A 26450-nucleotide genomic window follows, 5' to 3' on the forward strand; every position below is an offset into this window, starting at 1 on the left:
TATCAAAGTCCAAAGTCTGAGGGTTTGCTAGATCAGTGCAACAGATTGTCAATGGATGATGTCACTTAAGGGAAGCTTGCGTCAAACAGCGCGTAAAGCTTTCCAAACACTTTTCCAAAGGTGTACAGTTGGGAAGCAACCCTGAGGGATGAAGACTTGGCAAATGTGCTGGGAAAACAGCTACGGTGGCTTCTTAAGAAGACAATCTAAAGGCAAAGCTAAGGACTATTTCTCACACTCTTTAAACCAGGCGTGCCAAGGTGGTCCACAAAGATAGCTATGATGAAAAATGATGATCTGATTTATGCATTTGTTGTTAAAAATAGATTACGAAAACATTACCAGTAATTGTTTATGAACCACAGTGGCCCAAAAGCTGCAACGACACCTTGAAGATTCATCCTAAAAAACAAAGAAAGAAAGAATCATTCGTAAATCATTTTACTTGGTTTGCACACCAGTGTTGGTATTGTTAACTAAAACTATTAAACAGCATTTTCATCAATTGAAAACAGCTGAAATAAAACAAAATATAAATATTAGATGAAAAGCATACACTTAAAAATAATTTTTAAAAAACACTTAAAATTTGGAAATATTACCTTGGAAAATAACCAAAATAAATAGGTTGAGGTACTAAAACTGAAATATTACACATATAAATATAACAAATAAAATAACTACTAAAAATGCACATTACAAAATTACTAAAACCTAAACTAAAATTAAAATGAAAACTGAAAATATAAAGACTGAAGCTCATTCAAAATAAAAACTATAAATGTATATAAATAATAATAAAACACTGTTCCACACCTCTCAACCAATTCATTTTCAATAATTAATATTACTGGATAATGATCTTTAAAATTGATTACAAATATATATATATATATATATATATATATATATATATAAGATATAATAGCTGCACTCACAAAAAGTCATTTGTAATTATTATTATTATAATTATTATAATTTTTTTAATATTTTTGTCCTGAACATAGTTAGATATACAGTGGGTACGGAAAGTATTCAGACCCCCTTACATTTTTCACTCTTTGTTATATTGCAGCCATTTGCTAAAATCATTTAAGTTAATTTACTCTTAATTTCACCTTCAAATTAACTGCTGATCCTAGAGATTCACATACTTTTGCACCGCACAGATATGGAACACTGGATCATTTTTCTCAATAAATAAATGAAAAAGAAAATATTTTTGTCTCATTTGTTTGATTGGGTTATCTGTGTCTATTTTCAGGTCTTGTATGAAAATCTGATTATGTTTCGGGTCACATTTATGCAGAAATATAGAAAATTCTAAAGGGTTCACAAACTGTCAAGCGGCACTGTATAGTTTTAAAATCTTAAAATCTCAAAATTCCTCGATTTTGTTATTTATTTTTGAAGCATGTCTGGTAAAAGAGGTTACTGTCAGTCTGTTTTGACATTGTTTTGAGTGCTGTACCTCAAGGATCTCTCTTAGCGTCTGAAGTACAGGTGGTCGGGTACAGTGAAGATTCAGTCTGTCCTGATAATGGAACTATGTGACCCTGCTGGACGCTCAGTCTACAGCAGAAACTGGGCGGTGGGACTCGATCCTGGAAAGCACAGACTGTCCTGACTATTTAAAAATCAACTAGATCGTTTAGTTCAGCGGGGTCATTTGATGGAAACAAATATCATTTACCTCTGTCACTCAGAGTAAAGTTCCCTTCCCAGTCAACCAGATTATTTATAGAAACAAAACAGCAAAAACACTCATTCAGAAGCCACCGTAAACTCATTAACTTATGACCAGTGTTGGGGAAAGTTACTTTTAAAAGTAATGCATTACAATATTGCATTACTCCATAAAAAGGTAACTAATTACATTACTTAGTTACTTTTTATGGAAAGTAATGCATTACGTTACTTTTGGGTTCCTTTTTCAATCTGGACAGGGCTTGCTTGTTTGTTTTTAAAATAAAAAAGTTCTATTTTTGGCAAATATAAAAGCCTTTTCACACCAAAAGTGAAATGAATAAGCCTCAGGCTGAAGGGAAAGTAAATTTAATTCCATACAGTAGAATGCAGAAGAAGAAATTTCAACACACTTCAGCAATAAAAAAAAGACACACAAATGTTTGTCTAGAGTAACTTTTGCTTATTAGTACGGTTGAACTGGATCATCGAAGGTCAGAAGCAAAGACATCGGTTAATAGAATGGGATTAAATACATAAAGGATATTTGTGTTGTTTAACATTTAATTATTGCAGGTTTACGTCATATTCTGAGTTGCATTATTTTTTATTCATTTTGAGGAATATTGAATCTGTGCTTTTTTGTGTGTGTGTAAGTGAGATTAATTAATGCATATTCATATTATTATAGAACTACATTTAACATCTTCTGATTTCTCTCAACATGGGGACAGGAGAGCTGTCAGTCAATAAATTGGGGGAAAAAAAGTAACTTGCGTTACCTATTTGAAAAAGTAACTCAGATATATTAAATTAAAAAGTAATGCGTTACTTTACTAGTTACTTGAAAAAAGTTATCTGATTACGTAACTCGCGTTACTTGTAATGCATTACCCCCAACACTGCTTATGACTGCATACATTTGCATATATTTACATTACTTGGCCCGCTATGATGAAAAAAAATACAAATGTTTTTGGTGAAGGTTTAGCGAAGGTTCAAAAGTAGTGTCCTTCAAGATACAAAAGGATAACAAAATGCTATGAATAGTAGAAAATGGTTCCTTTAAAGGGGTGGTTGAATGCGATTTCACTTTTTTAACGTTAGTTAGTGCGTAATGTTGTTGTTTGAGCATTAACAATATCTACAAAGTTGCGGCGCTGAAAGTTGCAATGCAAATGGAGATATCGTCTTTTAAAATTCTGGCAGTTTAATGCCTACAAAAACGGCTGGTAGGGACTACAACGAGTTACTTCCCAGGTTCGTGACATCACAAACCCAGACAAACTCCGCCCCCAGGAACATGCAACAAAGGGGGCGAGGCCATGCTGCGCTGCTTTAGAGAAGAGGAAGAAAACTAGGGGTGCACGTAAAAATCTATTCATATATGAATCGTGATTCTGTCTTCTAACGATTCTAATGGATTCATAAGTTTCAAAATTAATGTTCTAAAGCAGCGGTTCTCAATCCTGTTCCTCGCGCCACCCTGCTCTACATCTCTCTCTCTCTCTTATCTCTCATTCGGATCACAAGCTCGGCTCGGTTCCATTTATACACTTATTTTCACATAGCTATGAGAACAGTTAAACATGGTTGCGTGTGGTTGCCGTACTGTATTAAAGCTTTAATCAGGATAAAACCGTATATTAAAAGCTAACAGAAGCAGTAGCATTTACAAATAACAGAGTATCTAAAAGTATGAGACAACAACAAACAAAAACATACCATTAAGAGCTGTGCTTGCACAGACTCTGCGCGATCCTCTTAGTCTCAATCGGGCTCAAATTGATAAGCAATATAGACGACGCCATTGTTTACAATACAACCGGAGCACATGCTGCTGAGGTGAGAGGCGGGACGTTTAGACGCGCACTAGAGACGGTGTAGCCAATCACAACACACTGGACTAGCTAACCAATCAGAGCCCATCCCGTATTTCTGAGGGAGGGGCTTCATAAAAGCAGGAAATGATCAGCGCGTTTATAGGAGAAGGAACAGAGCGGTGTGGAATAATGGTAAATTATGTGAAAAATTATGCGTTTTTTTTTTTTTTTAAACGAAGCATTAACACATGTTAGACAGCACCCCATAAACACAATCAAGCCTAGAAAAAAAAGTCAACCACCCCTTTAAAGCTTTTTTTAAACCCAAGGCATAAAGAAAGTTTTAGGCCTAATAAAAGATGAATGTAACAATTTCTACAAAACAAGCAGATTTTTTGGGGAAAAACTGAAGATACAGTTGACATTCTGATGTCTAGGTCTCTCGTTCAGTGTAAGTCTAAGGGATTTGTTGCCCATGTTTTCACCTGCTAGGTGAAAATCTGTAGTATGAAAGTACCAGCACAACAGCTGCTAGATTTCATTCATGTCTGGTATGGGACAAGTTGCACAGTAAAGTTTAATACTCAGCGTCAGGGGTTTGTTTAAATCCCTAACTCTTAGTACGAGAAACTGCAGTGATGTTTGTCTTCGCAACCACCGCTAATGAGTAATATTGTATTTTTAATCTCTGAAGGTTTATTTATGTGCTTTGGTTAAGAATGCAGCGTGGCGGTTGTTTTGACATTGGACTGCCACTATCCAGGAGGAATCTTCCATGTGAGATAAATGTGAAGTAAACAGGCTGTGATTTATGATGTGATCTGAAGACCTACGCTGGGAGACTGTGGCAGATCGTCATGAGATTTTGGATCAACCGGAGGAGGCCACAAACTGTCAATCATACTGAAGAGCGGAGAACATCTGCAAAGAGAAGAAGAGAGAGGAAAATAAATAAGGTTTCAGTCTGTGATTGTTCAAATTCAGGGGTCCTTCCAGAAACACGGGAGCTGAAGGTGGAGTGTTTACAATGTCAGTCTCATTAGCTTCGGTTGGACTGACATGCTGCCAAGTTGAGCTGCTGTTGGAGCTGAACAGTGTCTGCTGACAAGTACGAGATCAGTTTCACTAGCAGGTTGAGGCTTGTTCACACAAACACACAGAGGTAAACAATCTGTCATTAAAACATTCAAGAATTAAATTATCGCTATTGAAAATGCTGATAATTTAATATTTGGCAGGCCAGTTATTTTAACACTCCAATTCCGAGTTTATGCTCCTAACAAAACAACTCAGATGGACTGACATTCAGACAAAAGGACAGAGATCAGCTCCGTCTGTGTTTGATTTAATAGATTGACAGATAAACACTCCCACATTATGACAATTAGAACGGATATGGCGTAAATAGGTTCCAGGGTTATTATCGTTAACTAAAACTTAAACTATTAAAAACTTTTTGTTAACTGAAATAAAGCTGAAATAAAATTATTTTTGTTTTGGCTAAACTAAATTTAGTAACTGGAAATAAAAACTAAAACTGAACTTAAAACTGAAATAAAAATTGATTTAATAGATTGACAGATAAACACTCCCACATTATGACAATTAGAACGGATATGGCGTAAATAGGTTCCAGGGTTATTATCGTTAACTAAAACTTAAACTATTAAAAACTTTTTGTTAACTGAAATAAAGCTGAAATAAAATTATTTTTGTTTTGGCTAAACTAAATTTAGTAACTGGAAATAAAAACTAAAACTGAACTTAAAACTGAAATAAAAATAAACATAACCTAAATAGTTCTAATAATAATTACAAATAATAAAAATTACAAAAGCACATAATTACTAAATATTAAGCTTAAATTAAAAAGAAAGCTGAAAATATAAAAAGAAAAGCTAATTCAAAATATTAATAAAAACTAAATAGTATAATATTTGAATTTCTTTTTTTTAATTTTTGTAAAATTTAAGCTACAATTAAAAACGAAATTTGAAAATGTAAAAAACCCCACTAATTTATAATATTATTAAAATAGATTAATTTAAATAGTAATATTTTAAAAAAGTAATAAAAAGGGTAAAAGCACCAAAAAATTACTATTACTAACGTTAGTAAAAATCACTAACGTTAAACTAAAATTAAAAAGAAAGCTATTTATATATATATGTGTATATATATATGTATATATATATATACACACACACACATATAAGAATGCTAATTCAAAATACTGAAAAAAGCTATAATAATACTATAATAACTATAATAAAACTATAATAGTATATACTGGTGTAAGGTACTCGAGTTGCTATATGGCTGTTTGGAGATCATCAGAAGTTCTTGATTTTTCATTATAGATCAAATTCAGTTTCTGGACTCTTAAAAGCTCTAATACATAGATGGATTTCTAGAACGAGAGAATAAAATGTTCTTAGTGGAGCTTAAATAGCATTCTTGAGCCCTGTGTGTGCCTCAGTCCAGCATGATCTGTTCACTCACAACCAGTTCCACAGCTGTCTTAATCACAGTCTAGCTCTCTTTCCCCCTCACCTCTTCCTGTGACCCGCTCAACCGCCCTATCCAGTCCAGCGGGACGAGCCCTCGCTGAAAACACTCAACATACTGAGAGAATCAGACTCAAATTAAGCCATATATCTTATGTCTTGCAGTACAGACAGTCATATTGTTCATTTCTGGAGAAAGCTGTCTATTCCTGAGCATTAACTCCAAAAAACTCATCTTTTCTAGCATTTTGTTTTTACATTTACAGCAAACACTTTTATCCAAAGCACACTTTATCCAAAGAGCCAACAATGCCAGGTTTATTAGACAACTATTAAAAAGTAAATTTTTCTTGAAATAGCATTCAGAATTAGAAAACAAAACAATATGAAACAGAGAAGATGAGCTAGATCACTGTAACAAATCCAAACTTGCAAAATCATTTATTTAAGGTGTAGTTAAGATGTATATTTAAATATTAGATTAAACAAATGGACAGCTACTAAGTTTAACTAAATTTACTAACTGGTAATAAATAAAAACTAAACGTGAACTAAAACAAAAAATAAAATAAATTAAACCGAACTGATGAAGTTTAAAATGACAAAACATTAAACTAAAATTATTATACTAAACATAAAATAAAATAAAATGTAATAAACATGAATAAAACTATAATAACATATAAATGATAATAAAATAACACAAGTTCCAAATGAGTTACAACCACGGAAGACAAAAGGAGATATTAGTCAGAAAGTTCAGGCTGCTCTTCCATACAATAAAAGTGGAAATTGGGGACTGTGACTGTTATGCTCAAAAAAATAAAAAAGCATGATAAAAGCAGTCCAAATGACTTGTGCACTAAATTTCAAGTGCTCTGCAACCATTCACTAGGATTATGTGACTAGAATTAAAGATGTTGTTTACTGAAAATCTTCCCCTTCACTGTTAACATTTGGGAATTTGGGAATATTATTAGCAAATAATATAACTATTTAAAACTCAAATTTTTCTTCACATAAAGCAATCATATGGCTTTAGAGGACATGTTTTATGTTCTTAGTTTTTTTTCTTTTTGGAGCTTGACAGTCCCAGTCCCCATTCACTTTCATTCTATGGAAAAGAGTAACATGAACATTCTGCTAGACATCTCTTTTTGAGTTCCATTGAAATAAAACACAAAGTTCTGAAATACATAAGGGCAAGTAAATGATGATAGGTGATAGATGATAGATTTCCTTAAAGGTGGGGTAAGTGATTTTTCAAAAACGCTTTAGAAAACTGATTTGGGCCGACTAGCAAAACAAACTTGGAGCCAATCAGCAGTAAGGGGCGTGTCTACTCATGATGTGGAGGAGAGAGCGTTCAGTGCACAGCACAGGACGGACATTAGCCAAGCTGTGCGACAGAAAGATAGAGATGAACAAAAGAGGAAAATGTCTGCGGAACAAAAGAAGGCTTAAGGAAAGAAGTAGGACCAGTGTAAATATCGGATCAGCTTTCCAGTGCTGGAGAGAACTCAAGGAGCGGAAGGCCTGCGATGGGACGCCGAGGTTGCTTTGCTTCTTCTCGATAGGTGAGTACCACCGTGTCTGCGTCGCAACAGCTAAAGTCTGTCTAGTACACGACGCGACAGAGCGACCATTGAAAATCATTCGAAATTTGTGTCAATACGTCATGAATAAAACGCAGCAGCAGTTTTCTGTCGAGGATTTGTCGTGTCGTGCAAACTGATTTGGGCCGACTAGCAAAACAAACTCGGAGCCAATCAGCAGTAAGGGGCGTGTCTACTCATGATGTGGAGGAGAGAGCGTTCAGTGCACAGCACAGGACGGACATTAGCCAAGCTGTGCGACAGAAAGATAGAGATGAACAAAAGAGGAAAATGTCTGCGGAACAAAAGAAGGCTTAAGGAAAGAAGTAGGACCAGTGTAAATATCGGATCAGCTTTCCAGTGCTGGAGAGAACTCAAGGAGCGGAAGGCCTGCGATGGGACGCCGAGGTTGCTTTGCTTCTTCTCGATAGGTGAGTACCACCGTGTCTGCGTCGCAACAGCTAAAGTCTGTCTAGTACACGACGCGACAGAGCGACCATTGAAAATCATTCGAAATTTGTGTCAATACGTCATGAACAGAACGCAGCAGCAGTTTTCTGTCGGGGATTTGTCGTGTCGTGCCGCGCCACATCCAGTGTAGACCATAGATATGTATATATATATATATCTATGGTGTAGACAGCATCACTGATTATAATGAGTTCCATAGTATTTCGTCGCGCCACGCCACTCGTGTCCAGTGTAGACACGGTGTAACATTGGTTTTGCTTTGTTTCACAGAACTAATCGTTGCCTGGCTTGCGTACGCATGTGTGGCTATCAAAATAGGGGCGAGACCCTTTTAGGGTAGGGGCGTGTTTGTTTTGGTGATTTCAAATGTCAATATTGGCTACCAGAAATCGCTTACCCCACCTTTAAGTGCCCTAACCCTAATCTCACCATATAGATGGCCGTTGATTCCAAATAAGCAGTGCATGTTGAAAGGAATCTTGGGTATCCGTTTACATGGCTCATGTTCATATCTGTGGTAACGTGTCACCAGAATTTCCCATCACGTGCCATCTTTAACTTAAACAACACAAATGTTAAAGCAGTGACCACGCAGACAACCTTGAGTGAGCAGATACACTGACACGGTGAGCTGCTAATCTGAGCCGGAGAGGGTGGGAACAGGAGCTCATATTAACTTTGAGTTCAATGGAGTGCAGTAAGGTTCACTAATTATTCACAATTAGTGCAGAAAACAGGGTGCAGTTTGAGTTTTCTGAAGTCCACAGTCAACGCTACCATCTACCAGGAAATTTTAGAGCACTTCATGCTTCCTTCTGCTGACAAGCTTTATGGAGATGCTGATTTCATTTTCCAGCAGGACTTGGCACCTGCCCACACTGCCAAAGGTACCAAAAGCTGGTTCAATGATCATGGTGTTACTGTGCTTTATTGGCCAGCAAACTCGCCTGACCTGAACCACATAGACATAGAGAATCTATGGGATATTGTCAAGAGGAAGATGAGAGACACCAGACCCAACAATGCAGATGACCTGAAGGCCACTGTCAAAGCAACCTGGGCTTCCATTACACCTGAGCAGTGCCACAGGCTGATTGTCTCCATGCCACGCCGAATTGAGGCAGTAATTCATGCAAAAGGAGCCCCTACCAAGTATTGAGTGCATGTACAGTAAATGAACATACTTTCCAGAAGGCCAACAATTCACTAAAAATGGTTTTTTATTGGTCTTATGAAGTATTCTAATTTGTTGAGATACTGAATTGGTGGGTTTTTGTTAAATGTGAGCCAAAATCATCCCAATTAAAAGAACCAAAGACTTAAACGACTTCAGTCTGTGTGATGCACCTGTATATACTGATTTGAGGCATTTAAGTTGTTTTATAATATATATAAAATATATTGTTACTCTTTTGTTGGTTTGATTGCTTTGGATAAAAGCATCTACTAAATGATTTAATGTAAATAATATATGATATGATATGATAAAAAAAAAAGGAAATCAGTTTGGTTGTGTTTTTCTTAAAAGTCTTCAAATAATACTCATGAAAAGCTTTAAAATTATATTTTTCAGATCAGCAGGGTGTTTTTAGTGTCATGTGATTATATCAGACTCACTTGTCGTGCGTGAGACGCTGGACGACTCTCAGGGCCTGGAGGAGACACACACAGCCCTCCAGCTGCTCAAAGCTCTGCTGGATCTCTGATTCTGTGGACACACAGTGCAGAAGAACCTCACCAAACATCCCGTAACCATCCTGAACGAGAACGCACAGCCTGAGAAAGAGAAAGAGAGGGAAAACACTCATATTCAACCATTCAACAACCTGTAGTAAATTATTCGCTACTTATTTTGCTTTGCACTACTGATATTTTGTTTTGAATTTTAATATTAATTGTTTACTCCATTTGCAATGCCCTACTGTTATTTTACTTATCTTGCACAATTTCTCATTGCTTTTGCCATACAAAAGTTTAGCATTTTTACCATGGCAATAATAAAGCACGCTAAATTGAAATTAAAGTGGTAAGAAAGAGAGTGGTAGAGAAAGACTGAAGTTGTGATGATGTTTCTAAAAATCCAACAAGCATTTGAATTTATTTTGACAAACTCTTCACGACAAACTGTATTCATAAAAAAACGGCCCAAAATTAAGACCTGCAAAGGTGAGTCTCTGATGAAGAGGGAAGCTTCATCCCAACAACAATCACTCACATAGATACAGATACCGTCTACTGATTAAATGTTGACTTTGGCACCAGACAGGGACTTACTAATAACTTGATCTATGGCCTGACTTGCAGTGGTCACACGGCGGTGTTTCTATACTCAAAATGATCTTTTTTGCAGGTATTAATAGTCTCTACAGATAGTCAGTTCACAGAAACTGGTGACTTTTTTGGAGCCAGTAAACCACAGGACTAAACAAACAGGCTGGTATTTAAATATATATTCACATGCGAGACAGTGATTTGATTGCACAGTAGAGATAACTATAGTGGAATACAAAAATAAACACAGTTGATTTGTACATTCTTCACACTGATTTGAAGACGTGTTGTTTAGTTAAAAAAGTGCTTGCAAGGCAGAACTGCATTGATATTCCTGAAATAATCTACTTTCATTCGTTTTCTTCTCCACATTTTCTGCAACTAATTCAGCTCAAACCAGTTACTGTGCAGACTATTAACAAACAGTGTTCAGTGGAATGTTTAGAACAGAGACTCACAAACTTTTTGTCAGCTGAAAAAATTGACTTGAAGTGCTCCCTGAGATTTGATGTTAATATTTCAATCATTTAACAACACTTGTACGTTCACAGTTTTCTGATGTCAGTTAATGGTCACATGACATGGGAAAACACAATATTAAAAAAATTTTTTGTGTATTTATTTTTTATCGCTATTTGAAATCTAAGTGATGTCATTACAATATCTGCATACTGAATTGCAGTTTTCTTATCTACTATTTCGGTCTATTTATCTCACCTTTTGTCGCAAAAGGCATCACAGACATTTAGTTATGTGTTCATATGCAGAGCTGACTCTCAAACTTCTTATCAGATATAAATCAGTTTCAATTTTCCCATCAATTTCTATCTATTTATCTCATCTTTTGCTAAAGGTGGCAAGAAGATGTGCTGATTCACATATCACACGGAGCTGACAGAAAACAAGACTCTCTGAAGTTTCTTTCGGTTTACATTCAGTTGTTTTCAAAGAATGAATAGGAATCAGTTTCAATTTTCCAACGATCTCCAATTTGCTATTTAGTCATTTAACATTTATACCGTCCAAAAAGCACTTTGTCTATGCAAGATATTGTGTTCAACTCAACTCGAGTCAGATTAGGATAATAAAACTGATGTTTCATGTTTAAAAGTCAAATCACCTTTATTTATATAATGCTTTATACAATACAGATTGTGTCAAAGTAGCTTTACAGTGTTAAACAGGATATCAATGATGAATGATACATATCATACATTTCAATGATGCAGACAAAATTCAATTCTGCTGTAAAGCAGCTCTAAAAAGAGGACAATAGTAAATTTTTTGTTTGAGTTTGAGTCAGTTTGAGTTTAATATCTGTGAATTTCATCAATTATGGAATTAATTCAATTCATCTATCAAGCAGCTCTGTAGGAAACAGTGAAGTCATCATTTAGCTCATATTGCCAAATATTAAGTGAAAAAATAATTAATAAAAAGTCTAAGCATGTCCAAAAGAAAATCTGCTTTCAAAATAGATTTTCAAAAAAAGCAAGTAAACGATGATGGCGCGATATGAGATGACTTTTAATAAACCATGACTGGCGTATCTGGAATCATCCTGACCTGTTGTTACCCTGTTGTAGCGCTGCTAAAGAACACTGGGGTTAAGTGAGTGCGGTTGTGAACACTGAAGCTTGTTTAGACCCGTGTGTCTATGAAACCGGAGAACAGGAGGGGTAACTGGGCAGTAGCATTTTGTGGTATGGCCAGGTTGACATAAACAACCCCCTTCTTTATTCCTCTCCGATCCATTTCAGGCACTTCCTCCAACGGAGCCGGACTGGGGGCCAATGCCCCCACCGGGTCTCTGTCATTGGTCAGCCACAGTCACTAGCCACTTTCAGGAATCTGTTATTGTGAGCATTCGCAGGAATTCGCAGCAACTTGGAGGCGCTTCCAGGAACTGCGATCCATTGAGCTTGTCCAAACACCCACATACACACACATTTCACACAAGCCTACTCGATGTAGGTACCCCACTCCCACTCCGTTTCCTTCGCACATGCACTAAAACTTCTCTGGCAGCTGATTGGCTGAGGCACAGTGGGCGGGATTCCTTTCGGCACGGCTCTGGCCAATGGGAGCAGAACTTTTGATAAACAGGGCTGTAATCCGACACGTAAAGCACATTGTGTTCTACTTCTTCTAGAAAACATACAACCCCTCCTGTCTGAGCACAGAGAACTTCTTCAGCCTGTTTATACTGCTCTGAGTTTTTACTGGAACAACATATCTTCTTGGACCCAAAGTTAAATGCTAATTATTGTCTGGAAACTGGCCACAAAAACTAGAGGGGGAAAAAACTAAGAAAAAAAGGGCAGGACGTAATGAGAAGTTGTAATGAGAGAGGTGGTCTAGTTGAAGCACACACATGAAAAAAATATTGTCAACATCTAAGCTGCATGTTGGAGGGTATAAACATGGATTTCAAGCATATGCTTGTAATCTGATTTTAAGCATGTGTGTAGTGAACTTAGAAACAGAGCCAAGACAGCTTGAACATAAACAATACGTCCTTTTTACCAGTGTTTTTTTTAACTAAAACTTAACCTTTTCAAATCATTTTTGTAATAAAGCTGAAACTAAATAAAAACATAAATATTAGATGAAAAACGTAAAAAACTTTAGAAATGTTACTCAATAAAATGACAAAACTGAAATAAAAATCAATTAAAAGCTATATATATATATACCTAAATAAAATAATACTAAAATAACACTGCTTTTTACTGCTGTCACCAGGCAAACAAATAAATATGAATATATTAAAGCTCACAATTTAGCTTCACAAATTAGTTTGGGAAAGACTGAACATTAAGGTAACAGAAAAGTAGAAAAGTACAAGTAAAAATATAAACCACCTTCTTGGTAGAGCAAATAAACAAATGTGCAGTATTTTCTTCAAAAAGTCTCAAATTAAAGAGAGACGATCTGTTCAGGGTGATGCTATGGGATCGTAAGGGGTTTTTGGGTGGTTACTTACTAGTCCAAGTCAAAAGAGCATCACCCCATGATATGGCTCAGATGTTAGTATAGATCACTAGAAATAGTGATGATTGTCCTAGCAACAACTAAATCATTTAGATAAAAAAAATAGAGAGGGTGCAGAAGTTGAACTGATCACAGTCAGCTGACCCAATCTGATTCATACTGGGCCAACAAAACACGCAGGAGGAGATATTTTATAGTTCTGAAAACAAAAACACACAAGTCAATGTTATTTCACTTCTTCGGAAAACTTTGGCCAAGACAAATCAAATCATGAGGAAACAATAATGGGTTTGTTTGTATAATCAACTGATGCTGCATTTGAACATAAGATGTGTGTATGACTATGTTAAAGTGTATAAGCGCATTTATGCACCATGTGCCACCAACTAAGCTACAGTATATAGCGAACACCATTATCTCACTGTATATTCACAACAGTGTTAAAAGTAACTAACTTAATGTACTGTTTACATAAATTACTCATCTGTTATGTAACAGCTATTCATTCTTGAGTAACATTTTGGGCTTAACAGCTAGACACAACCCAAAACAAAGATTAAACCAATTTGCAATTCAGATCGCAAAACAATATTTGATTTTCCTTTTTGACACTAGTAAATAAGCATTAGATTACAGACAGAAAAAAAATCTACCTCTATTACTACTAAAAATGACAACAAAATAATATGTAATAATAAAACGTAACAATAACAACTATTATTATTTTAATATTTTATTGTTATTTTTAATTCATTATTTTTGTATTTGATTGTTATTTATTAACAATAACAACAACAATCATAATAAAAGTATATATTTTTCTCTTTGTATTGTTTGTTTATTATAGTTTGAAAAACATAAATCAATAATTAAAACTGGTTCTGCATATGAGACATTTGATACCTGCACATAAAACGTCTTGGTCTTGGATTGACGATACAATATTGGTCAGATCATCATGAGACTGCTTTATGAGAAAGAGAATTTACGAGAGAAAAAAAATGGAGTGATTGACACAGGAAGCACATGAGGCTGCGAATGGCAGCTAGTCATGTGCTGGGGTCTGCTAAAAATGTTGTGCATTGTGTGTATGTGTTGGCTCCAACTTTGTCAGCACCAGCTTTGGTCCAGTCAGTGTTTCCCCCGTCAACACACTCCATTCCATAGTGTCTGCTCTCCCTGAGCTTCAGTGTTTACAGCATGCTGTAGCGTCTGACGGGAATCTGGTTACCGACAGTCAAATTACTCTTTTTCCATCACACTTAATCAACACAGCACCACGTGCATTTTTTGAAAACAAAACAACGTGTCTCAGAACGCTGGAGAGAACAGGAAGCGTATAAGGCAGGAGAACGTGGACACTTAACCTGTGGAAATGATTTCAATCTTGCTGAATTCATGCAGCATGTCTGTAATTAAAACCTGCACATACTGACACTGACAATGCAGTGAAAGCAGAAACAGATGTGGTTTCTGATTGTCCGATTGAACGGTTTAATAAAAAAACCACTGACCCCAAAGGCACCTACACAGAAAAAACTCAGATTGAACATCTGACGAATAGGAATGCATAAGATTCTTTTTAAGGGGGCAGAAAGTGTCGTGCCTTAGGAGTCCAAAAGCATTCACTGCGTGATGAAGCCTATTAGAAAGCAGTTAGAATGCTCATATAATTCATGTTATAAGAGCAAAAATGTCCCTGTATGGGTTTTTGTCATTTATATTTATAAGACATCACATAGTTTAGTAATAGTACAACAAGCAAGAGTGCCATTCTCCTGAATATCAGCATGTAAGTGTGATCGTGAATGTGAAATTGATTTTACTTAAAGGGGTCATATGATGCGATTTCAAGTTTTCCTTTCTCTTTGGAGTGTTACAAGCTGATTGTGCATAGATAAGATCCCTGAAGTTGCAAAGACTAAAGTCTCAAAACCAAAGAGATATTCTTGATCAAAGTTAAGACTCTGCCACGCCCCCCTAAAACGGCTCGTTCTAACACTCCCCCACATATCTACCTCACTATGTGGAAATATTTGCATAATGTCGCCCAAATGTGCACGCAAAGAAAGAAGGCGTGGTTTCAGTAACCGCAGTTAGTGTTGAAGCAGCATGTCAGGGAGACGCTGTGTGTTTCTAGGCGAAAGCAAAAGCACTTTATTTGGCCTTCCGAAAGTAGATGCATTTAGGAATCTTTAAGATTACTTACAACAGAACAGCAATGCATTTTATGGACGACCGTTTCATGAACCTAGGAGAGGAGGTAATTCTGACTTTACTATGACAATCTGGCGCTTCTGAATCAGCTACTGTTTTGTTATTAGTTTAAGTATTTGCTATTGACTGTTCAAATGCTGAGTTTTGCATATCGTGTGTGTGTGTGTGTGTGTGTGCGTGTGCGTGTGCGTGTGCATGTGCGTGAGCGAGAGCAAGAGCGAGAGAGAGAGACACATCACAGTGGAGTCAGCTATCTTAAACGTGGCTTGTGTACTGCAAACACATTCATCACTGTGTCTGTCACGCGACTCTGTTCCCCTTTCGGGCTCTGTCTTTAAATTTATTTTGAAAGATGAAGCTTGCAATTATGGTAAGGGCGTTACATTTCCGACGAGTGCTTGCGGTGTTCGGCCAATCACAATGCACTGGGTCAGCTGGCCAATCAGAGCAGACTGCGCTTGTCGGAAGGAGGGACTTAGCGTTTGAGAGAGGTGGGGCATAGAGGACCTACAATAATGTACAGTATTTGAAAAATAATGTGTTTTTTGAACATTAAAGCATGTCAACATATTCTGTTACACCAAATACACAAAATAATGATCTTTAAAAAAGCATCATATGACCCCTTTAACAGTACAACAACAACAACAACAAAGTTAATATTGAGTGAGTTACATTTTAGACACAATATTGTATTTTTTTTCTGTTTCACCAATGAAAATAGTTCAACAAAAAGCTGGAGTGGAACATTTGTGTATCTCAGAGAAACACTGCGGCGTTTCGTTCCTGAACGATTCTGTTTTTGAATGAATCATTTGAGTCAGTAATTCAATTATCCATTCATAAAGACAATCACTTGCATCATTTCTAAATGTCATTTTTAACAAACTGTTTGAATGAACGATTTAATGAATCACTCATTAAGTCAGGCACTTGTCACCACCTACTGGCAGTTTTAAAAACACACTCAGCAAAAACATTGTTTTTTATTTTTTTTTGTCAATATCGCACACCCCCATGTGTCACTTTGAAATCAAGTAGGAATATAATTAATTTTATTTATGAAGGAACAGCTGAACCTGCTTAATATTCTCATTAGTCAACAGATGCCTACATGACCATTTGTTGAAGAAAAAGATGAATGTTCTCAACTAACTCTCACTAACCATTACACTTTCTCTGTATGTCATTGATACACAGCATTTCCATTTAAATTGATGGATTCAGTTTAAAAAGAATTCAAATTATCAAACAACTCATTTTCTCCTGGTGATGATAGAACAGGCAAAAAAATCTAATAAAATTGAAAACTGAAACATTGAAGAACAGAAACTTTGGAGAGAGTTCTTTCAAATTGGGCCAGAAAGTAACCACCTAGCAACAGCACAGTAATGCTGGGTACACACTAAAATATTTTTAAAATCTTATAAGATCTTCAAAATGTGAGAGACCACAAACATGAGGACAAAAAATCCTAGATTTAACCGTTTTGCTCCTATAGTGTGTGGTGTGCCGCGATGTTCCCCCACACATCAGGATTTCTGATTGTAAATATTCAACATGTTGAATATTTATGATTCGCGATCGGGGCGCCTCCGATGTTCTTCCAAGCATATTCAGTCACTCTTAACACACCTCACACCACAGGAAAATCTGATAAGATAATCTTTAGAACCACCAAGATAATCGGGACATTACCTAGGATTGTCGGAAGGGGAGAAATCGGCCCAAAATCAGCCCCATTATCTTGTGGTGTGTACCCAGCATTAGTAACAAGCATAGACTTAAAAAAAAGATGTGTCTCCGTGTCTCTGCTTTCTTCCACTGTAGAAATGTGAAGCTAAAATGTCCCCCATGTCTGAGTCTGCGCAGTAGTGATTCATTTGGAGCCCGAGTCTGTGCAGTAGTGAATCTTTTGGAGCCTGAGTCTGTACAGTAGTGAATCTTTTGGAGTCAGAGTCTGCACAGTAGTGATTAATTTGGAGCCCGAGTCCACACAGTAGTGATTTATTTGGAGCCAGAGTTCGCGCAGTAGTGATTAATTTGGAGCCTGAGTCTGAGCAGTAGTGATTCATTTGGAGCCCGAGTCTGTGCAGTAGTGAATCTTTTGGAGCCTGAGTCTGTACAGTAGTGAATCTTTTGGAGTCAGAGTCTGCACAGTAGTGATTAATTTGGAGCCCGAGTCCACACAGTAGTGATTTATTTGGAGCCAGAGTTCGCGCAGTAGTGATTAATTTGGAGCCTGAGTCTGAGCAGTAGTGATTCATTTGGAGCCCGAGCAGTAGTGATTCATTTGGAGCCAGAGTCCACGTAGTAGTGAATCTTTTGGAGTCCAAGTCTGCACAGTAGTGATTCATTTGGAGCCCGAATCCGCGAAGTAGTGGTTCATTTAGAGCCAGAGTCAGCGCAATAATGGTTCATTTGGAGCCTGAGTCTGAGCAGTAGCATTCATGAGCTGGAGCTGCGGTATCAAAGTCTTGCCCAAACTCCCGCAGACCCAATCGCAAGCACCCAATCATGACAACTAAAAGCAAAATAAAGAAAACCTACCACTTGAACATACATCAGAGTGATAAGAACTACCTAAAAGGACAGAAACCATCTAGTCTGGCTTACATACTGTTCGTTGACATGGAGAGGGCGGTCAGCCACCAGGGGGTGAACAAAATATTTTGGCTTCACTTTTCAGAAATGTGCAGCACACTTGTAACAAGTAACAACTAAGCAACTGCATAGTAACATGCTAAAATGATTGAAAACACCTTAGCAACTGCATAGCAAGTTAAAGCGTTAAAACCAGACCTTAGCAACTGCATAATTACATACTAACAGCCACTTAAAGGTGCAGTAGGAGATCTTGGAAAATGCTAACTTTAGCCTGATAGCACTGAAAGCCAACGTCCCACCCTCCTTGCAATCGCCGTCCAAAGCCACGCCCCCTGAACGCATATACGCTTACAGATCAGAATACCAGAGACAACATTACTACAATAGGCTACATCAGCAGTTCCCAATTCCAGCCCATGTTCCAAAGTGAAGTAAACGTCAACGGATTTCCCCTGCTCAGGGAGGAGGGAGCAATGAACACGGTGTAGGGATCATATCGATTGGAACACAGTTCATGCACGCAGCTCACTTCTAACGAGCTGGTTATCTGAATCGGGTGTGTTAACTAAGCGAGACATGCAAAATATGCAGAGCGGGCGGCGCGAGGACTGGAATTGGGAACCGCTGGGCTACATCATGTGTCATTCACCGGTGAGAAAACTTTAAAAGTACTACAGTACCATGAAGGAAGATTGGGCTGTTGATGTTTGTCTGCCATTCTCGCGCTGTCTGCACAGTATGCGTGAACGCGCTGATGACGTATCCTGTCTGCGCAAGGCGGGTGCACAGAGGTATGCTAATACATACGTTGACAGGCAGGTAGGAAAGCTAATTAAAACACTCGGACCGAACATTTTGATTGGACGAACATTTCTTGGTCCTACACCTTCCACAGAATATATAAATACAGATAAATACATTTAGACCACTTAACTTAATGATTGCTATCGGGAATTGAAGAAACCAGCATAACAAAAAATGTTTCTGAAGGCAATCACCTATTGCACCTTTAAAGCACCTTAGCAACTGCATAGCAACGTGCAAAAAAAAAAAACTCAACACTTTAACAACATACAAAAAATTCTCAAAACACATTTTAAGTTGCACAGCAACATGCTAAAATCACTCAAAACACCTTAGCAACATGTAAAAAAACTGGCAAGACCTTAGCAACAGGGGGAAAAAATCTCTCAAAACAGCAACGTACAAAATAAATCTCAACACTTTAGCAACATGCAAAAAACTCTCAAAACACCTTTGCAACGTGTAAAACAACTTTCAAAACACCTTAACAACATACTTAAACCACTCAAAACACCATAGCAACTGCACAGCAACGTGCTACAAAAAACAGAGCACTATAACAACTGAATAGCAACACCCATATAACACTTTTAACAGCAAAGCAACAAACAACACCTGTGCAAAAAACAAACAAAAAAACAATCACTACAGCGACTGCATAGCAACACCCTGGCAACCGCTCTTGGGTCATGGCTGTGACTTGCACAGGTAAACATGGAAGTTTTCAAAAGATTTAATTTACGCTCTTGGTTTAGGGCCATATTTTGAACATTTTTTTTCTTACAAGGCACATTCTCACTCTTACTTTCTGTCCTTTATTTCCTTTTTTCTGAGAAGCATGTGGCTATGGATCACTGACACTGCTGGGCTCAATTAGAGATGTTTGTAGAGTTTTACCATATGGCCGAGAGAACTGCGTGAGGCAGAGAAAGAAATATAGAGAGATAGAGAGAGGACTCTGTGTACTGGGAGGGGTTGTTTGGTTAGTCATTGACAGAATATGGAGCAAAGTTGCTCTCTCTCACCATTTATCATTCCATGAGGAGACTGACCTCTTGGAGCTTTAACAGTGGGGTTCAGAACAGACAATGGCCTAAGTATACCGCAAACACACAACACATCTCGTAAAATACGTACAAAGATGCACCGTCTCAGACTGACGAAGCACATTCTAGAACTACTGATGTTTATTCTGTGTGATTTGGATCTGTCATACCTATTATTGTATTTAACTATAACCTCAAGTACATTCCCAATCAATTCACATATATTTTATTAGAAGCAAATTAGAGTAAAGGTTGAGATCTAACTGGTATCTGGATTGTTAAACTAGTTTGGCAGGTTACTGGATAAGGAGAGTTGCTGATAAACTGCACGTTGTATTTATTTACATAGAGCTCAAGCCTCTGTACTGCTAACGGTTACAAAGTGGAAAATGCAAAAAAAAAAGCACGTTTTAAAGTATTAAAATGATAGTATGTAAAGCTGCTTTGAAATGCTTTGATATGTATTGTGAAAAAAAGAGCTATACGCTTACAAATAAACTTGAATTTTAAAAAAGAAGGAACCGAAAAATATATAATGCATATTGTGTGCATGTACTCACTACTGTTCAAAAGTTTGGGGTCAGAAAGTATTTTTTAAAGAAAAGAAATTGATTAGAAGTGAGAGTTAAGACATTTATAATGTTAAAAATATTTATATTTCAAATAAATGCTGTTGGAATGAATTACATTATATTAAAATAGAAAAAAAAATGAAAAAAATTTAATTGCAATAATATTTTGCAATATTACTGTTTTTACAAATGCAATCAAATAAATGCAGCCAAGGTGAGCAGAAGAGACCTACCAACCCCAAACTTTTGAACAGTAGTGTATACATTTATTTAAATATATTTATTAAACAACACACATTTCTTCAAGAATTTTAGAAGATCTTTGACCAAAACAGTTTTTTATGTGTGTTTGTTTGTTTTAGAAAATATTTGCAAGCTGCAACAGTATACAGGACTTTTCCGTTTTTTTTCTCCAATGTAACAATGTTATTCAAACCAGAGAAATGAAACAGAGGTCCAGTACCTGTCGATGTGTTGCGGTGGTGCTGATTCTGATGGAGGTCTGTCCAGTGCTCTGTGCTGGAGAGAAGCTCTGTGAAGGGACTGGGTGATGGGTATGCAGTAGACCCTCTGAACGACCACCTCAACAGGACCGCTCTGAGAGCCCGACGACCCACAATCCTCCACTGCGTCCAGCAGAGACTTCCGAACTCCTCGTCTGTTCAACTCACCAACCTGAGGATGGAAAAATGGAAACATTGGCATTTTATTTTTTCCAAACCACACCAGTAGAAATTGTTTTTATGACTTTTACACAATATGACCACCACCACCAATTTATTAAGTCAGTGTCACCTGTCACCTCAAATCGGCAACTCTTACAGAAAATGAATGGTTTACCGTTTCTCTCATTCAGTACGTTTACATTAAGACATTATGATTAAGGCAATACTCTGATTAAGAATCTACCATGTAAACAGAGATTTTTGATTACCTTAATCCGGTCATACCGAAAGTCATAATCGAAGTAAACAGAAATCGAATTAAAGGGGTCATATGATGCTGCTAAAAAGAACATTATTTTGTGTATTTGGTGTAATAATGTTTATGCGGTTTAAGGTTCAAAAAACACATTATTTTCCACATACTGTACATTATTGTTTCTCCTCTATGCCCCGCCTTTCTGAAACGCGTCAATTTTTACAAAGCTTATCGGTCTGAAAAAGCGAGGTGTGCTCTGATTGGCCAGCTATCCAGTGCGTTGTGATTTGCCGAATTCCTCAAGCGTGTGACGGAAATGTTACGCCCCTTGCCATATTGTGATGCCTGCGGCCACCACATGTGACGATCCCGGGCTGGACTCCACAGTGAAAGTCGATCCGGCGATCCACAGCACGAAGTTGAAGTATTTCCTCAGCGACCAGCACGGATCAGCTCTAGGCATGACGAAGCAGATATCGTCCTCTTTTGGAAGGCCAAACAAAGTAGTTTCGCTTTCACAACGAAACACACAGCGCCCTCACGACATGGCGGCGGCAACAACAATACAACAGCGAGAATAAAAGTTACGCCTTCTTTCTTTGCGTGAGCAGGGTTTAATTTGGTTTTGTTTGTGTGTTTTTTTTTTTACTCTCAAAGGCGTGAGTCTCATCCACCTCCATTATAAGACTGACCGACTGCAATGGTTTGTGTTAAAAATCTTCGTTTGTGTTCTACTGAAGAAACAAAGTCACCTACATCTTGGATGCCCTGGGGGTAAGCAGATAAACATAAAATTTTATTTTTTGGGTGAACTATCCCTTTAATAACATTATTACCGTCGTGTAGGACTTTTCGCCACATTTTGCGACAGGATACACACACGGCAGTGCTCAACCGTTTGACGGCAAATAAAAGAGCTTCAACACCCGCCGTCGTCTGTATGCATGTACAAATAATTATCTGCACTTGAAGCTTTCATAAAATTAAAAATGAAACACCCAAAACTGTACATGGCATCATCACGAAGACAACCTATGTTTATACGTGAAATTCCGGAGGGGACGTCGGATGGCGTCACGTGGGACGTAATGACGTGGGCCATTAACCGAACTATGTACTATAACATGTAAAACGGGAACATGAAAGGAATATTCTAAAAGCAACTCATGTAAACACCATAATCATAAGATTGGCTTATTTAGAATAAGGTAAATAATTAGATTACTGATGTCCATGTAAACGTAGTCAGTGATGGCTTAGCACTTGGCTTTACTTGTGGTAGAAACTGTGAATTCAGAACAATCTCAGTCTCAGAACAGTCTCAGATCACAAAACAGTCTCAGATCACAACATTTTCCAAAAGGAATATTCTAAAAGCAACTCATGTAAACACCATAATCATAAGATTGGCTTATTTAGAATAAGGTAAATAATTAGATTACTGATGTCCATGTAAACGTAGTCAGTGATGGCCCTTGAAGGACCAAACCAAACAGCCTTAACCACTAAATCACAACACTCTTAGCAGCTAACGAGTGGAATTTAACTAAAAAACATTTACACTACTGTTCAAAAGTTTATTAAGATTTATTTTTAAGAAATTTATACTTTTATTCAGCAAGTATGAATTAAATTGATCAAAAGTGACAGTTAGGACATTTATAATGTTACAAAAGATTTCAAATAAATGCTGTTCTTTTGAACTTTCTACTCAAAAAAGAATCTTGGGGGAGAAAAATCAAGGTTCCCACAAAAATATTAGGCAGCACTGTTTTAAACATTGATAATAACAAATGTTTCTTGAGCATCAAGAAATTAGAATGTGGCATATTAGAATGATTTCTGAATCATGTGACACTGAAGACTGGAGTAATGATGCTGAAAATACAGCTTTGATCACAGGAATAAATTATATTTTAAACTATATTCAAATAGGAAACCACACAACATTGCAGCCCACAGACTTTTATTCTATCGACAAAAACACAAGATAACGGTAAGTAAATTATGACAAAATAAAATATACATTTTAGGTGGAATTTCCCTTTGCGTTTTGTTTGTATGCTCACATTTTTGATAAGACCTCAAAAAGATCTCAGAGTAGCAGATGATAGTTACTCTGTATTTTGAAAACTGTGGCTAACACTTTATGTGTTTACACCCAACACAGACTCTGTATGGACAAAACTGCACTGCTTATTTTGAGTAGTACAATAACAGAGGGAAAGCGCAAAGCCTCATTTATCAAATGTTTTTTATAAAAATAATTTGTTACGCCAGGGTCTTGTCGAACAGGAAAATTTGGCTTCGCTTTCACACTAAAGCAAATATTTATGCATAAAAACATCCCTCATAAATCATTTGCGCTCATGAGTGTCACACAGGAAACGGCAGCTGTCTCCATTCCAATGGCACTTTCACACATTTTTATGTGTGGCCGAATTCGAAATCTAACATAGACCGTCACACTTCTGGGAATCTCCGTTTCCTTCCCGTGATCACATGAGAGAGGACAGCTGACGAACCTGTTTACAGGGAATGGATGTCTCGGTTGACACTTGGCTCGTCCCTGACCTCCACAGGCTCCTGGTTAATGGCGGAGGTCTGCATTTCTCCACAGCGACCGCGGCTCTCGGACCGCCTCCGTTATCTGGCTTAGTCTCTTCGCAGACATTCTGACTGAAGTGGGTGTTGAGAATTATGGGATAGCGTTCACCCTCCACAACCAGATTCTGCCTAGAGAGACAAAAATACAGGTCTGATGGTTGTAATGTGTTGTTTTTGGAAAATAGTTACAGTGTAAAAACATCAAACCTTTTGGAAATGCCAAATTATGGTTTTTATGACAGCTTGACACTTTAAAAACATTCATAAAACTCAACTGCATTGATTTTTGTCTACGTTAATAGATTGACAGCAATCTCACCAAGCACAACCACCTCCACACTTCTCACACACATAAAAGAGTCTCAAAATATCCTCAGGTACACATGAACGCTCAAGGCCCTCCCTCTCTGGGTGGAAAACAACTGTTAGTGATTGACTGATCAACAAAGATGCAGGCAGTCTGAAAACATGTTTATATCAAAACGCTGAATTCAAGTCGACATTATTATTTTGTACTTGGCATCTAACAGATCGACTGTGAAACAAGCTGCGCTCTTGTGATAATGGTTTGCCTTGGTGTGTCTTAGTAACAGAGCAAGAACAAGCACACAAAACAAGTGTTAGATGTTGTTTGCCAAAAGAAAGATGTGAATTTATGATTCAATGCAGAGTGGTATCTAAACATGGCTCCTCCTGAAGCACCATTCATCTTTTTTTCTTTTCAAACAGATACAAATCAGCTGCAAAGTGGACCAGATTTCATGCTGATGGCGAAATTAGATAAGTTTAAGCCTACCAGGCAAAAAGCTAGAGATGCACAATTTGAGGGGGAAAAAATTAACTGCAATTTTTCTGATAAATTTGTGATTGCAATTTAGAAAAAATCCAGGTTTGCTGTGCGTGTTATAGGGCTGCACAATTTGGCCAAAAATGAGTGATTATAAATTAGAATGGCGGATAAAATAATAATTATAATAATAATACATTAAAAACTAAAAAATATATATATACTAAATAAAAATACTAAAAATACTAAATAAACCAAAAAAGGAAATATTCCAATTTTAATTTTTCACTGTAAGATTAAAAAAATAGAGTTTTTAATTTATTTTAATAATTAAACAATAATAATTGTATTTTATATTACAACCATAAAATGAAAATAATACTATAATAAAACACACACACACACAAAAAATAACAATAATTTATTATAATTATTACTACTAATAAAAAAACAATAAAAATACAAAAAACTTAAAAGAAATAAATAATAAAACAAATAAAAAAAAACTAAATAAAAATATAAAATTACTAAAGCCAAAATAAGAAATGTATTACTGCTATTGTAATATTTCACTGTAAAATAAAAATAGAGTGTTTAAAAACAATTTATTATTTTTATTATATTATTTTATTACAACCATAAAATTACAATGCTAACATTTATGGCTTATGACTTCATTTCTTTATTTTCAAGAACATTCAATCATTGAACTGTCAATTATGTTGACAGAAAACTGCAGTGAGCCCTTCTTTTTTGTTGATAAGTGCTTCTTATTACAAGTATAGGAAGATAGTTGGCACATTTTGTTCCCAAATGCATGTTAAAGAGACTAAAACTCAGAGCAGATGCAGAGATTGAGTTCATGTGGAGCAGCATTTACTGTGAACCTAGCCGCTCTGAGACACTGAAAACCGAAGGATGAGAACAAAGTGCCACACTTCACTGTAAAAAAACCCTAACCCTAATGCATGCATTTATTTGATTAAATCGCACTAAGCCATTTTGCAATTTTCAGTTTCATTCTGACTATGCAGCCCTACAGCTATGATCGGTTTCATTATTATAACTGGAAATATCTACACTATTAGGCAGTACTCACAGAAGCATGTGCAGGAAAGTGTTTACAACTAGTTATTGATATGAAGCACATGGGGACAAAAGCCTGCAAATGACATGTGTATTTCTATGAAAACATCTGCACGTTGGTTTAAAAGCACTGTCATGGATGCATGAGAATGTACCATTCCCAGGGCTTCAGAAGTAGGTTGCAAATAGCCTGATCAATCTTTGCGCTGAGTGTATAGGGTAATTTGTCACAGATCTGTTCAAAACAAACATGTCTTCAATAAACGGAGGCCTCCGCTCCACTACAAGCCGGGGCCTGCAGAGCGCATGTCATGAGACGTAACACGTACGTCAGCATTCAAATCATCCTGCCCTGAGAGAGAATTGAACAGGTGCCAGCAGAGACGAGTAATCACACTGAACCTAGTGAACTTCAGCCAACAGCGCACAGCTCCAGGGCAGCCAGCAAAGGCAAGT

General features: G+C 36.9%; 1 protein-coding gene across 3 annotated transcripts in view; it reads right to left on the bottom strand.

Annotated features, from left to right (window-relative positions):
- LOC107599675 (DNA repair-scaffolding protein-like) overlaps nt 1–26450 on the bottom strand; it is a 56373-nt gene that overhangs the window by 2540 nt on the left and 27383 nt on the right. For 2 of the 3 annotated variants that reach the window (XR_001610687.1, XM_016291335.1), the window contains exons 9-13: nt 24040–24250; nt 21057–21268; nt 9700–9858; nt 4343–4430; nt 343–402 (exon numbers count right to left, since the gene is read on the bottom strand). Coding sequence is in view for 1 of the 3 variants with exons in the window: in XM_016291335.1 (XP_016146821.1) it covers nt 343–402; nt 4343–4430; nt 9700–9858; nt 21057–21268; nt 24040–24250 (730 nt within the window). In the remaining 2 variants the exon portion in view is untranslated. Of the gene's footprint in view, nt 1–342; nt 403–1471; nt 1605–4342; nt 4431–9699; nt 9859–21056; nt 21269–24039; nt 24251–26450 lie in introns of all 3 variants that reach the window. The other variant, XR_001610688.1, reaches the window with a different exon arrangement.

The sequence above is a fragment of the Sinocyclocheilus grahami genome, unplaced genomic scaffold (assembly GCF_001515645.1).
Source record: "Sinocyclocheilus grahami isolate Dianchi unplaced genomic scaffold, SAMN03320097.WGS_v1.1 scaffold270.1, whole genome shotgun sequence".
Lineage (NCBI taxonomy): Eukaryota > Metazoa > Chordata > Actinopteri > Cypriniformes > Cyprinidae > Sinocyclocheilus > Sinocyclocheilus grahami.